Raw genomic sequence first — 12,960 nt, 5'->3', positions numbered from 1 at the left:
CATAGTCCTACTATGTGGCCCTTGCTGGCCTAGAATAAGCTATGTAGACCAGGCTGGCCTTGAACCATCGATCCTCTTGCCTCCGCCTTCAGTGCTGGTCTTACAAGTTTTCACCACAGCGCCTGCTAAGGAGTTAGTATTCAGTAATGACTGTGAGTAGCAGCCTGATCACTAAATTTGAAAACTTACTGAGCAGGGTCCTGCTTTCCACCCGGTGAGGCCTGTATTCAGTCAGAGCCCAGGCGTGAAAGAAAAAAACAAAAACAAAAACAGATCCGAAGGCACGAGTCTGGGCTCCGTGCTATAATTTGGATTCACAGAGATTCCATGCAAAGCCAGGGGTGGTGGCTCATGCCTTGAAACCCAGAACTCAGGAGGCTGAGACAGGAGGATTGCCACGAGTTTGGAGTAACTAGAATACAGAGGGACCTTGTCCCCACCCCCCCAAAAAAAGAAAGAAAAAGAACAGAAGGTAAAAAAAAGAAAAAGATTTCGTTCAGTTCTGATTTAATTTGAAGCAGCAAGCTAGGCTCTTCCCTTCCCAGAAATTTGGACAGATCTAGATTCCACCCTCTCCGGCTAGGCTGTCGTCATGACAACCGCGTCTGGCGTCCTGCTCCGGACCACGTCGCAGCTGTCACCGGCGCTTCTATTGGTCAAAAGTTAGTAGTGAGTAGTACCTCTTCACATTTATTGGTCAGTTGATAGCAATGATGCAAGTCCATCTGCTCCCATTGGCTGACTGCTCATAGAGGGCGGAGCCTCTGGGAGTCAGTTGTGCAGGAGCTCAGCCCAGCACCCTTCGCGAGAAGAGCCACTTCCAGGGATATTTGGAAAGAAAAAGGTGAGGTGATCAACCTGGAGGCAAAGGGGCAAGAAGCGAGGGGCAGCGGAGAAAGGGATGGGGTGGACAAATGTGGAGTTTCCAGGATCCCTGTCCCCGCAGGGCGATGACCACACCTGCAGGTTCCGGTGCCGGCTTCGGCTCTGTATCCTGGTGGGGTCTGTCTCCAGCGCTGGATCTACAGGCTGAAAGTGAGTCTCTACCTTAGGACTACACACGGTCTTAGACAGAGGTCCTTTCCAGCTCCCATGTGCACACACCTCATAGCACTGTGTCCATGGCAGGGGATGGTGTGTGTGTGTGTGTGTGTGTGTGTGTGTGTGTGTGTGTGTGTGTGTGTGATGTAGAGGTACAGCTGTCTTTTGAACCCAGGCTTGGAGTACCAGGCCCGCTGGATTCTTGCAGCTTCTGAAGGCACTGCAAGAAATGAAGGTATTAGGTAGCCGGCCCCTGCCACTATCCTCTTGCCAGGTCCTCCCGTGGACCCAGAGTCACTGGCAGAGACAGAGCACAAGATCCCGGAGTTGGATGTCCTGCTGTTAGGCTCTGTGGATGGGCGACACGTGCTGCGGACGCTGTCCAGAGCGGCGCTCTGGCCTCTCAGGAGATTCAATGTGAGCTGGGATTCGGGGGTCGTGGATGGGGTGGAAGAACTGAGAGCCCAGATTCCCCAGCCCTTGACAGAAGAGAGGATTGAAATGAAAACTTCCTGTCCTAGGGAAAAAGGGACTTGAGAGTAGGCTGTGGGATCCGAGGAGGTGGAAGCTGAAGGCCTCAGAGCCATGTTGTGGGGAAGTAAGGGCCTGGGGTTTGGGGCTCCTGGGCTTCAGAAAGAGGGAGAGCCCAAGGCCAGGTATCCAGTGTGGTGTGAGGGATGATTTGGACTCTAGACTTATGGCTGAAGAAAGGCACTGGCAATCTGAAGCTAGTGTTTCAAGCCTGTAATCACAGCTGCTCAGGAGGCCGAGGCAGGAGAGGCATCTCACGTTCAAGGCCATCCTGGGCTACAGAGAGTTAAAGGCCGGAGTTCAAGAATGACCCAGAGAGATCCTGCCTCATAACAGAAAGGGGAATAGAAAAAGAATGCTGGGAATTGTAGCTCAGTTGGGGAGCCCTGCCTCAGCTTGTGCAAGGCCCCTGGTTGTGTTCCACCGCTGTGTGGGGGGGGCGGGGGCGGAGCAGGAAGCTAGTGTTCTGGACTCTAGACCTGCAGAATTGTCTTGTCTGCCATTCCTCCAGTTCTATGTGCTGGAGAATAATCTGGAAGCTGTGGCTCGACACATGCTGATCTTCAGCCTAGCCCTAGAGGAACCAGAGAAGATGGGGCTCCAAGGTCAGTTGCTGAGACTCTAGCATCCAAACTCAAGGCTCTTTCTTCTCCCTTCAAAGACGCTGGCCTTCCAGTGACGGAACTTAACATTTTGGAGATGGGATGGCCATGGTGCAGGGGCAGGCAGGTTCAAGGTCAGCCTGGTTTACATAGTGAGTTCCAAGCTAGCCAGGGAACATAGTAAAACCTTGTCTCAAAGACACAAAATCAGGGTGCTGGAGAGATGGTTCAGAGGTTAAGAGCACTGGCTGTTCTTCCAGAGGTCCTGAGTTCAATTCCCAGCATCACATGGTGGCTCACAGCCATCTGTAATGGTATCTGATGCCCTCTTCTGGCATGCATGTATGTGTACACGCAGAGCATTTACACATAAAATATAAAATTAATTAAGTAAATAAAACAAACTTTGGGGGTGTAACCCTTTGGTATGGTGGCACAGGTTGTCACAGAACTGGGGAGGTGGCTAGGAGGTTCAGAAATTTCAGGTTGTCCTTGGCTACATAGAGTTCTAGGCTCTGTGGGATGCATAAAATGTCATTTCAAAAAATAGAGGCTATGGAAATGGCTCAGCTGGTAAAGGTGCCTGCTATCAAGCTTGATGACCTGAATTTGATTTCCGGGACTCACATGGGTGGGTTGAGAGAACTGACTCCTGAAAGCTGTCATCTGGCCGGGCGGTGGTGGCGCATGCCTTTGATCCCAGCACTCAAGAGACAGAGACAGGTGGATCTCTGCAAGTTTGAGGACAGGTGCTACAGAGTGAGTTCCAGGACAGCCAGGGTTACACAGAGAGGCCCTGTCTCAAAAACCAAACCAAAACAAAATGTGAAAAGAGACTTGAGGAGATAGGTCAGCTTGCCTTGCCTTTGTGAAGTCCCAGCTTCGATCGGCAATGCTGGGCGGTGGTTGCAGTTCCTGAACTGGTGATGTTTGCCATGTCTTTCCTCCTGCTTCATCCTTCCCACCTCCCTCCAGAGCGATGTGAGACCTTCCTGGAGCTGTGGGGGAACGCGCTGCTGCGACCCCCAGTAGCTGCCTTTGTGCGCGCCCAGTCTAGCCGCCTGGCCCATCTGGTCCCTGAACCGGATCGCCTGGAGGAGCAACTACCCTGGCTCAGCCTCCGGCCTCTCAAGGTGCCAGATCTACCCACCTCTGGGCTGGAGGGAGCATGGCCTGCAATTGGGTGGCTGCAAAAGAATGGAAATGAGTGGTTCGGAGGAATTGAGGGGGTGGAGCATGCTGGGGTGTGGAGGTCCCAATCCCACCTCTGTGACTCCTACTATTGGGGCGCAGGGTTAGGGAAGCCTTTGCTCTCTGGGTCTCTCTGAGTCTCTCTCTGAGTCTCTCTCTCTCTCTCCCCCATCCCCATAATCATTCTCACGTAATGGAGGGGAACCCTCCCTGTATCTCTGGCTCTCTCTCTCCATGCGTCCCTGGCTGCGCAGTTCCGCGAGCGGGATGCCCTGGAGGCTGTGTTCCGCTTCTGGTCAGGTGGGGAGAAGGGACCTGAGGTCTTCCCCATGAGTCGCCTTTGGGACTCGAGGCTGCGCCACTACCTGGGTTCCCGCTATGATGCCCGGCGTGGTGTTGCCGACTGGGATCTGCGCATGAAGCTGCAGGATCGAGGGGTGAGGAAGGCTTGGAGCAGGTGGCCAGCGTCTGAGTCCTGAAAGAAGCAAGAGGGCTGGGACTTTGCCCCTCCCACCCCCACCCCCCAACCCCCGGTCTGAGGGAGGGAGGCTGGGACCTGGACTCCTGGGTCTGAGGGAGGAGGTATAGGTATAGAGATGGGGTTCCTAATACCAGACTCACCAGGGCCTTCTTTCCCACCCTCTATTCCAGGCCCAGGTCATCCACATCCAGGAATTCCGACGCTGGCGGGACACAGGTGTTGCCTTTGAACTCAGAGACGCCAGTGCTTACCACGTGCCCAACAGGACCCTGGCGTCGGGTCGCCTCCTGAGCCACGTGCGTGTCTACTCCCAGGCTTGCTCTGCATCTTTTATTTAGGTCAACCTATGAGCCAAGGTCCCCAATTTGGACCTCACCTGCGATCTCATCTCTCTGTGGTTTTTTTTTTTTCCCAGCGTGGGGAACGCGTAGCAGCGCGCGGGTACTGGGGGGACATCGCCACGGGCCCTTTTGTGGCTTTTGGAATCGAGGCGGACGACCAGAGCCTCTTGCGGACCAGCAACGGACAACCGGTCAAGGTGTGTAGTGGATGGGGATAGTGTTAGGCCCAGGGAGCAAGATCCTGCCCTCTGCCTTCCAAGCCCTGCCCCTTCCGCCGAGCCCCGCCGGCGCTTTTGGAGCTCCACCTCTCATTTCGGTCCGGTGTCTCCAAGTAACAGGCTCTGTCCCCAACCTCTTGGGCCCCACTTGGGAGCGCTACGATCCAGTCCTCTTACTCCGTCCCAAACCCAGCCCTGGAAAAGCGAGAAGGAATTCCAGTTTGGGGCTAGCTGTCACCTGTGCACAGTGAGCCCCGCCCCAGCCAATCTACCCCACCCCCACCCCCGACCAGCAAGGTTCCCAGCCTAACATCGGGCCCCTCCCCTTTTCTCCTGTGCAGACTGCGAGCGACATCACGCAGCATAATGTTACAGAGCTGTTCAGGGAAGTAGCCGCCTGGAGGGGCCCGAGAGCCATCCAGGGGTACCTGGAGGAGACCAAGTCGCCGGAGCCGGATGGTAGATAGCCAACAGCTGCAAACTGCAGATAGGCGCTGTTTGTTCCCAAGTTTGGATGGAGCTAATTTGGGATACCTGGGCAGTTGGCCTCCAGTTAGCCTTTATTCTCTTTTTCTCTCTTGCCCTCCCTTTCCTAAGTCCTGACGCCATCAGCAGGAGAATTCTCTATAGAGGTCTCACTGGGAACTAATAGTTCCCGCCTAGACACCCTCCCCACATGGATTCTGGCTGTCTCTCTTTCTATTCCATTCCTTACCTCTCTCCTCCCTAGGCGCCCGTTCCTCTATTCAAAAGGAGTCTCTGCCTCGTGGGCCCACCTCCCCAGATTTGCAGGAATCCAGCTCAGAGACAGGGTCAAAAGGGGGGCTTGTAGAAGGACAAGGAAGGTCGACAAGATAAGGGCTTGCCCTCGGGGCTTTGCAACCCAAGTCTGGTCCCTGGGACGGAAGTAAAGGTGGAAGGAGAGGGCTAACTCCACAAAGCTGTCGCTGGACCTTTCACACGCATACTGTGGAACACTTGATCACCAAAAATAACTTTAAAGAAAAAGCCAAGAAAGCCAGGCGTGGCCGTGCATGACTGTCGTCCCAGTATTCAGGAGGCTGAGGCAGGAGGAAATGCCTGCTGTTTGTAACAATTCCAGACATCTTCAGCTACAAGATGAGAACCTGTCTCCAAACAAAAAAACAAAAGTAGAGAACAAGGGGCGTCCAATACTTATTTGTCTGACCACTTGTGTGTGTCTTTTTTGCTATCTCCCTTAAGATTTATAGTTATTTATATGTGTATGCACACGCACACGTAGGCTCCTTCAGAGACCACAAGAGGGCGCCATCTCCTCAGAAACGAGTTAGAGGTGGTTATAAGTGGACCAACAAGGGTTCTGGTGCTGGGCACCAAACTCATGGTCTCTAAAGCTGGTAAGCCATCTCTCCAGCCCCAGAACTGACCTTTTGCTCCTCTTGCAGCGCCTACTCAAGAACCCTTTACTATGCACTTTCTGCCTCTGGATTCTTCGCAGACTCTCCACCATAAGACCTGCTACAAGGGCCGGTTCCAGCTGCTCTATGTAGCCTGTGGGTAAGTGGGACACACAAGGTGCTCATAGAGACCTAGGATTGGGCCCGGTTTCTTCTTTCCCGGGACCTGGAGACTTCAGCTTTGCAATCTCCACCCCCTCAGGGCCTTCGTCCCTACCCGTGCATCTCAACTTTTAGCCTTTCCACTCCGCAGGATGGTCCATCTGCTCACCCCTGAGCTTGGGGCTTGTGTGGCCCCTGGAGGGAACCTCGTTGTGGAATTAGCTCGGTGAGTCAGAGGAGCGGGGTGAGAGGGTCCCAGCTGGGCCCGGTCTCCTCACATGCAGTTTCCTGAACCAGGTACTTGGTGGACCTGAGACCCAAGGAGTTGAAGGCGTTCTCTGACCGCGTTGGGGAGATAGCACGGGCGGCTGGGTTCGGCCCTCACACTGGAGCCATCCCCTCGGAGACCTTTGCACGTTTCTACAAGTTAGGGGACTCAACTCGGGGTGGTGGAGACTCAGCTGTGGAATCTGGACCTGTGCCCTGCAAAGTCCTAGCCTGTCCTCTAGAAGCATTGAGCCCACCCCAGGCTGACCAGGCCCGTCCTCTAGAAGCGATGAGCCCACCCCAGGCTGACCAGACCCCTCCTCTAGAAGCATTGAGCCCACCCCAGGCTGACCAGGCCCCTCCTCTAGAAGCGATGAGCCCACCCCAGGCTGACCAGACCCCTCCTCTAGAAGCATTGAGCCCACCCCAGGCTGACCAGGCCCGTCCTCTAGAAGCGATGAGCCCACCCCAGGCTGACCAGGCCCTTCCTCTAGGAGCATTGAGCCCACTCCATGCTGACCAGGCTCCTCCTCTAGAAGCAACAGACCCACTCCAGGCTGCCTTGGTCCTGCCCCAGACTGACCTAGCCCCCCTCCGGAAGTGATAAACCCACCCGTGGCAATGTCCACGATGAATGCACCTTCCAAACCCAGGGACCAAGTTAACCACTAAAGCAGGCGCCAGGATTGACAGTAGCTCATAAAGCCAACCCTCAGCCCACTGCGTTTTACTATGCGTTCTTCCTCAACCCCAGTGGTATAACTAGAATTTGAGATTCCTTTCTTGGAACTCTCAGCTCTATGATTTGGGGGTGGGGGGGCACGAGGGGGGAGGTATGTGGCCTAGACTGTTCTCTGAGTTATCCCAAGGCTAATTGCAGGCTGGAGGCACAACCCTGGGTTCCAGGTCCTCTCCTTTGCCTTGGGCCTTTCTCTCCTGACATGCCGCCATTGGGGAGGAACAGGGCCATCTCCTCCCCTGCATGTGGTTCAAATAAAGAGTGCAGGGTCACCTCTGTGTGTCTGTGGTCAGTCGGTGTCCAGTGCCAGGAGGAAGTGGCGGGGGGAGGGCCCGTTAGAAGCCCCATTTGTGGGTTTACAAGTGAACTTGGCTTTGTTTCATAACCTGGGGTGTTCAAATTAAACACGCGAAAGGTAATGAAACTGACGGGAAATTGGGGGAGGAGATAGGAAGTTGTAGGTCTCTGAAAGACAGCAGTTTAGTGAGGGGCCAGGGCCTGGACCCCTAAGTGTGAGGGAGGGAAGCAGGGGCCTGGATTTCTGGGTGTGGACAAGGGGAGCTGAAGCCTGGACTCTGGGCTTTGAGAGAAGAGGGAGCTGGCTTCCAGATTTTCCCGAGTCTGATGGAGGAGGGAGGTGGGGCGTCAGAGTCAGAAAGAGGAGGGTGTGGGTCTCTTGGTCCTCCAACTGGGGCTTTGCACGCTCCTCCTCTCACCCTGTTATCTCTCGCCCAGGGCAGGGGAGGAGCCAGCAGTATATTTAGTCTTTGTCCTCGCCCCTTATCTCAGTGTCCTCCGCGAGGCTTGAGCAGCCTAGAGGGGACCCAACCGCTAGAGACCTCCAAGGTCAGCGGGGACACCCCTCCGGGACCCTCCAGGACTCTCTGATCCCCTTCTCTGCCTCGGGAGATCAGCATGGCAGACGAGTAAGTGACTCTTGGAGTCCCCAAGGAACGGGGATAGGCGCAATCTGTCTTCAGGGGCCATGCCAGGGCGCAAGTTGGTTGGATACTTGGCCTGAGATGGTAGAATGTGAGGGTGGTTGGATTTCTGGGTGGAAGTGAGGTAAGGATTTGAGAATCAGACTCCTGGGGTCCAAAGGATTGGAAGCTAGTGGCCCCAACCTCTGGGTCAGGGGGACCCCCGTCATTGACCGCCTCTTCACCGTTTCTCTCCCTGCAGGAGCAGCGATGCGGTGAGCGCCCTGAGCTAAGAAGCGGAATAGGAAACCCAGAGTGGGCGCTGCAGCGGCCCGGGACGCAGTGGGCGGGGGAACCTGCAGCTATAGGTGGGGGTACCGGGAAGGCCAGGGTGGGAGGGTTTGGGTAGTGACTGTAGTCTGCTCCACCTCCCCAGCCGGCACCAGCCCCTGTCCGACGCCGCTCCTCTGCTAACTACCGAGCCTATGCCACGGAGCCACACGCCAAGGTGGGACTGGGGTCCTAGAGGGCGGAGCCACCGCTGGGCGGGGCTTCAGAATCCTCAGGGACCCAAGGAGGGGCGGCACCAAGGCCTTGGTAGGGGTGGCAGCACTCTGGTGGTGGGTGGAGCCCGATTGGGGGCGGGGCAGAATTGGGGAAAGGTGCAGGTTAGGCGTGGTGTCAGCTGCCTGTGGGCAGAACTCCGCTGCCCACAACAAGGCTTAGGCGATGGGGTAGGGAGCGGTGCATAGATAGGCAGTGTGTAGCTCTAGTCAGAGCCCAAGCTTCGGGTGGACTCAGCGTTCTAGTTGAAGCATGGGTGGCCCAAATGGTCGTGTACTCGAGTTGGAAGGTGGTGCCTTGCAGCCCCGCCCAATGTCCACTTTGGGACCTCGCGATGGCTGACCTTTGTCCATGTCACCCTGGCAGAAAAAGTCGAAGATCTCCGCCTCGAGGAAGCTTCAGCTGAAGGTGATGATGTGCTGGGAGGGGCAGGGCCTTGATGGGCCGAGCTTTTCTGGGCGTGGTCTTATTTGGGACATTTGGGAGTGTGTCATTACCCCCCCCCCCCCACACACACACACACTCACGCATGCTCACACATGCGCGCGCAGAAACGAGACAGAGTTTTTGAGTAAAAGACACCAACTTGGATGTTCTGTCTCTCTGGAAGACGGAGAGAACTTTTTCATTCCTATGCTTTTGGGGGACGCTGTTGTCTGCTTCAACCATCCCGCAGACTCTGATGCTGCAGATCGCAAAGCAGGAGATAGAGCGTGAGGCAGAGGAGCGACGCGGAGAGAAAGGGCGCGTTCTGAGCACTCGTTGCCAGCCTCTGGAGTTGGATGGGCTGGGCTTTGAAGAGCTTCAGGTACCAGCTCACAAAGCAGGGATCCTTGCTAAGCCTGGGGCCAAGCCGAGCCTGGGGCCCGTCTCTGGTCTGGCAAACTTTGGGTATCAGGAGCACAAAGTCCAGTCTCCCGTTCTGCTCGGGACCTGCAATACAGACAGTCCTACAACATCAAAAACCCAGTGTATTGCTCCAGCCGTTGTCTGGATTCTTGGTTCCTAGCCACATTTCTTTAAGTTTCCTGGAGTCCGGATTCCAATCTGGCTTCCTTCCAGCCCCTCTTTCCTCAGGTTCAGGAGTCCAGACCTCAGCACTTCTCCCTCTAACTCAGGGATCTAGAGCCCAGGCCTCCTCCCTCAGGCCAGGGAACCCAGTTTCCGGTCTCCCTCTCAACACAAGTGCATCTCTTCATCAGGACTTATGCCAGCAGCTCCATGCTCGGGTGGACAAAGTGGATGAAGAGAGATATGATGTGGAAGCAAAAGTCACCAAAAACATCACCGAGGTGGGGGGCCTTGGGGAAGTCTGGGCACCTGCACGCTAGACTGAGATGTCCAGGTCTGTCCCTTCAGGCTGAGGGCTCCGGCTGCTTGTGCTTGATAGAACTAGTGGTGTGCCTACACCATGGCAAAGGGAGTTGTTTCGGCAGAGAGACAGCACACGCAAGGCAGAGCCTGGGTGGCACAAACAGGTCTGTGGAGAAGTGTGACGAGCCTTGAGTCGAGTCCTGGGTCAGGCCGTCATGATGTGCACATTGCTGGGCTGGGCTGTGTTAGAAGCTATGGCAGTCGGGGCACGAGAACATCTGGAAGAGAGGCAGAAGTTTAGATACTGATGGCAAGGTAGGGATAACGGGGGACTGTAGGTTAGAAGAGCTGTGTGGGAAGGAAGCAGAGGTAAGGGGGGGTCCTCTCCATGCCCCATCTGGTCACCCCCAGATTGCAGATCTGACCCAGAAGATCTATGACCTGCGTGGCAAGTTCAAGCGGCCCACCCTGCGAAGAGTGAGGATCTCTGCAGATGCCATGATGCAGGCACTGCTGGGGGCCCGGGCCAAGGAGTCCTTGGACCTGAGGGCCCACCTCAAGCAGGTGAAGAAGGAAGACATTGAGAAGGTGAGTGTGGGCGAGGGTGAGGAGAAGGCAGATGCTTGAGAGGGTCTGAGCAGCCACAGCCATAATGAGGTCCAGACAAAGACATGTGCTTGGGGTTCTCCTGAGAAGGAACTCAAGACGTCAAAAGGGAAGACAGTGCATTGGGGAGAGAGGAAGTAGCAAAGGGCAGAGAGTACCAGAGACTGGAGGTGCCCGGCAGAGACTGGAGGCGCCCGGGAGAGACTGGAGGTGCCCAGGAGAGACTGGAGGCGCCCGGGAGAGACTGGAGGCGCCCGGGAGAGACTGGAGGCGCCTGGGAGAGACTGGAGGCGCCCGGGAGAGACTGGAGGCGCCTGGCAGAGACTGGAGGCGCCCGGGAGAGACAAGAAGTACATAGTGGAGACAGGAAATGCATTGGAGAGACAAGAAGTAGATGGTGGAGACTAGAGGTGTATGGGGGAGACAGGAAGTACTTGGGGTGACTAGCGGTGTATGGAGGAGAACTGAGGTGCAAGGAAGTTGGCCTGATTGTCTAAGGGGCCAAGAACGCTCCAGAACCAGATTCTTGGACAGGCATTCAGCATAGAGTGGTCTAGCAGGCTAGAAGGCAGAGAGAGGGATATTTAGGGGATAGATACCAGAAAGAGTTCTTAACGTCTGACCTTTTGCCTCCAGGAAAACCGGGAGGTGGGGGACTGGCGCAAGAACATTGATGCACTAAGTGGAATGGAGGGCCGTAAGAAGAAGTTCGAGGGCTGAGCCCGGGGCTCGCACCCACCCCTTGCGCTGAGGATGTCCCTGAGGAATAAACCTCTCTAAACTAGAAGTGACTGTGTGTGTCTGCTACCCTGGAGTTTAGGCATGAGGAAGGTGGGGGTAATGAAGGTTGGTGTCCCCCCAAAGCCATATAGGGGTGTGGTGACAGGCGCGTTTCCACTGTGTGTTTCTAACATGGGATAGACTCCTCTGCAGAGGGCATAGAACACGCTAAGTCCAAAGAAAGATGGGCTAGTGGCCACAGAGGTGGCTCTGGGGTTAGGAGCACTGGCTGTTTTCCCAGAGGACCCTGCTTTGATTCCCAACACCCACATAGCAGTTGAAAGTTATCTGTAATTCTAGTCCCAAGGGATTCTATATCCTCTTCCGGCTTCTGTTCATACAAGCAAACTATCCATACATATACTTTTTTAATTAAAAGTAAAATTTTTTGAAGTTCCAAGAAAAGAAAATAGAATAAATATTTGAGTTATATTCACAGTGAGGCAGACAGATGATGGAGACCCTGCAAAGGGACAGAAATAGAAAAGTAAGCCAGGTAAGGCAGTGCGTGCCTTTAATCCCAGCGTTTGGGGGGCAGAGCCTGGTTTACACACTGGGTTCTAGGACAGCCAGAGATACATAGTGAGACCCTGTCTCAAAAAGCCAAAACTAACCAATGAACCAAACTAACAAACTCATGAAAAGCCCCACAGAAATAGAAAACTGAAGAGAGAGCGAGAGTGAGAGAGACAGAGAGACAGAGAGAGACAGAGACACAGAGAGACAGAGACAGAGACGTAGAGACAGAGACACCTGGAAGGATGGAGAAAGGCAAAGGAGGTTAGAGTCAAAGCCATACAGAAGTAGAGTTATATGTGACTACACACAGACACCTCCAGGAACACACGAGGACAAAACCAACCACGGAGAAACTACGTTAATCCCAGCACTGGAGAGCTGAAGGGCTGAGGGTCAGGAGTTCAAGGTATCTTCAGTTACACAAATGAGTTTGAGGCTGGCATGGGCTATGTGAGACCTCAAATCTTTCATTACCCACACCCCCCCCAACAAAACAATACAAAACAACTGCAGAATTTCACAGCAGTCCAGATGAGAGAGAGAGAGAGAGAGAGAGAGAGAGAGAGAGAGAGAGAGAGGCAAAGAGAGCCCCAAGAAGGGAAGACAGAGCCCTGAACACCCACAGAAACAAACCCACAGATGGAGAGCATGGGAAGCCTGCTTTCCGGTCACTGGATTCCCTAGAGTTCAAGGACACAGCTTGGCTGAGAAGGGGGGGGGGGCTGGAGGATACTAAAAAAGATCTGTGTCAGATGGAGAGAGGAGGGGCTGGGAGGGTGAGGGCTCGCTAGCATGACACCCCATCCTCTCCCTCCTCCCCACACCTGCTACCCAGCTTTAGCAGCCTGTTGTCACCATGGTGGAATCCTGGTGGCGGACAAAGGGATGGCGCGGGGGGGGGGGGGGGGGGAGACAGTTGGACAGAGACAGAGAGGGGAGAGATGGAGGAATGAAACACACACACACACACACACACACACACACACACACACGCCATGCAGCTGCAAGCCACAGACAGGGGCTATAGGAGAAGTTTGAGAAAAGCCATGCAGAGGTAAAAGCAGGAACTTCCCTCAGATACCCCACCCCCCTGCCATTAAGCCCCTTTTCCCTGTAGTTTCCAGTCTTGGGGACTCTAAGAGAGCTTGGGGGTGCCTGACCTAGCCTGGATGCTAGAGCCTTGTCGATGGACTCCGACAGGGATCTTGAAGCAGAGGGCAGGTGTTGGAGCCCCAAACAGGAGCCAGTGGGCGCAGGGCAGACTCTGAGCATGGGGGATGGTGTTTGAACAGAGGAGTCCTTGCC

The 12,960-nt window shown here is 54.9% G+C and overlaps 2 protein-coding genes and 1 long non-coding RNA gene across 5 annotated transcripts; 2 read left to right on the top strand and 1 right to left on the bottom strand.

The window, feature by feature from the left end:
• Positions 1-786: 786 nt before the first annotated feature.
• On the top strand, positions 787-6,825 carry Dnaaf3 (dynein axonemal assembly factor 3). The gene is made up of 12 exons (XM_036176632.1): positions 787-844; positions 947-1,035; positions 1,316-1,458; positions 2,084-2,177; positions 3,150-3,307; positions 3,620-3,802; positions 4,017-4,142; positions 4,262-4,384; positions 4,747-4,864; positions 5,833-5,944; positions 6,098-6,172; positions 6,244-6,825. The coding sequence occupies exons 2-12, from the start codon at positions 951-953 to the stop codon at positions 6,815-6,817; spliced, it is 1,791 nt and encodes a 596-aa protein (XP_036032525.1). The 5' UTR covers positions 787-844; positions 947-950; the 3' UTR covers positions 6,818-6,825.
• LOC118576368 lies at positions 2,998-4,402 on the bottom strand. Its single transcript, XR_004943939.1, has 3 exons — positions 3,987-4,402; positions 3,731-3,840; positions 2,998-3,361 (listed from the first exon to the last, which is right to left on the bottom strand). It is a non-coding gene; the product is annotated as an uncharacterized LOC118576368 (long non-coding RNA).
• A 985-nt stretch (positions 6,826-7,810) lies between the features above and the next one.
• Positions 7,811-11,139, top strand: Tnni3 (troponin I3, cardiac type). Of its 3 annotated transcripts, XM_036176639.1 has the most exons (8): positions 7,811-7,878; positions 8,135-8,147; positions 8,309-8,380; positions 8,803-8,844; positions 9,113-9,244; positions 9,639-9,728; positions 10,162-10,338; positions 10,993-11,139. In XM_036176639.1, exons 1-8 carry the CDS (start codon positions 7,868-7,870, stop codon positions 11,074-11,076), a joined length of 621 nt encoding a protein of 206 aa, XP_036032532.1. In that variant the 5' UTR covers positions 7,811-7,867; the 3' UTR covers positions 11,077-11,139. The 3 variants fall into 3 exon arrangements, with proteins under 3 accessions (XP_036032532.1, XP_036032541.1, XP_036032536.1); XM_036176648.1 differs by lacking the exon at positions 9,639-9,728 and having other exon boundaries at positions 10,993-11,114; XM_036176643.1 differs by lacking the exons at positions 7,811-7,878; positions 8,135-8,147 and having other exon boundaries at positions 8,329-8,380; positions 8,740-8,844.
• The last annotated feature ends 1,821 nt before the right edge of the window (positions 11,140-12,960 follow it).

The sequence above is a fragment of the Onychomys torridus genome, chromosome 1 (assembly GCF_903995425.1).
Source record: "Onychomys torridus chromosome 1, mOncTor1.1, whole genome shotgun sequence".
NCBI classification, from domain to species: domain Eukaryota; kingdom Metazoa; phylum Chordata; class Mammalia; order Rodentia; family Cricetidae; genus Onychomys; species Onychomys torridus.
Note: the sequence above shows the minus strand (reverse complement) of the source record. Positions and strands in the feature narration are given on the sequence as shown.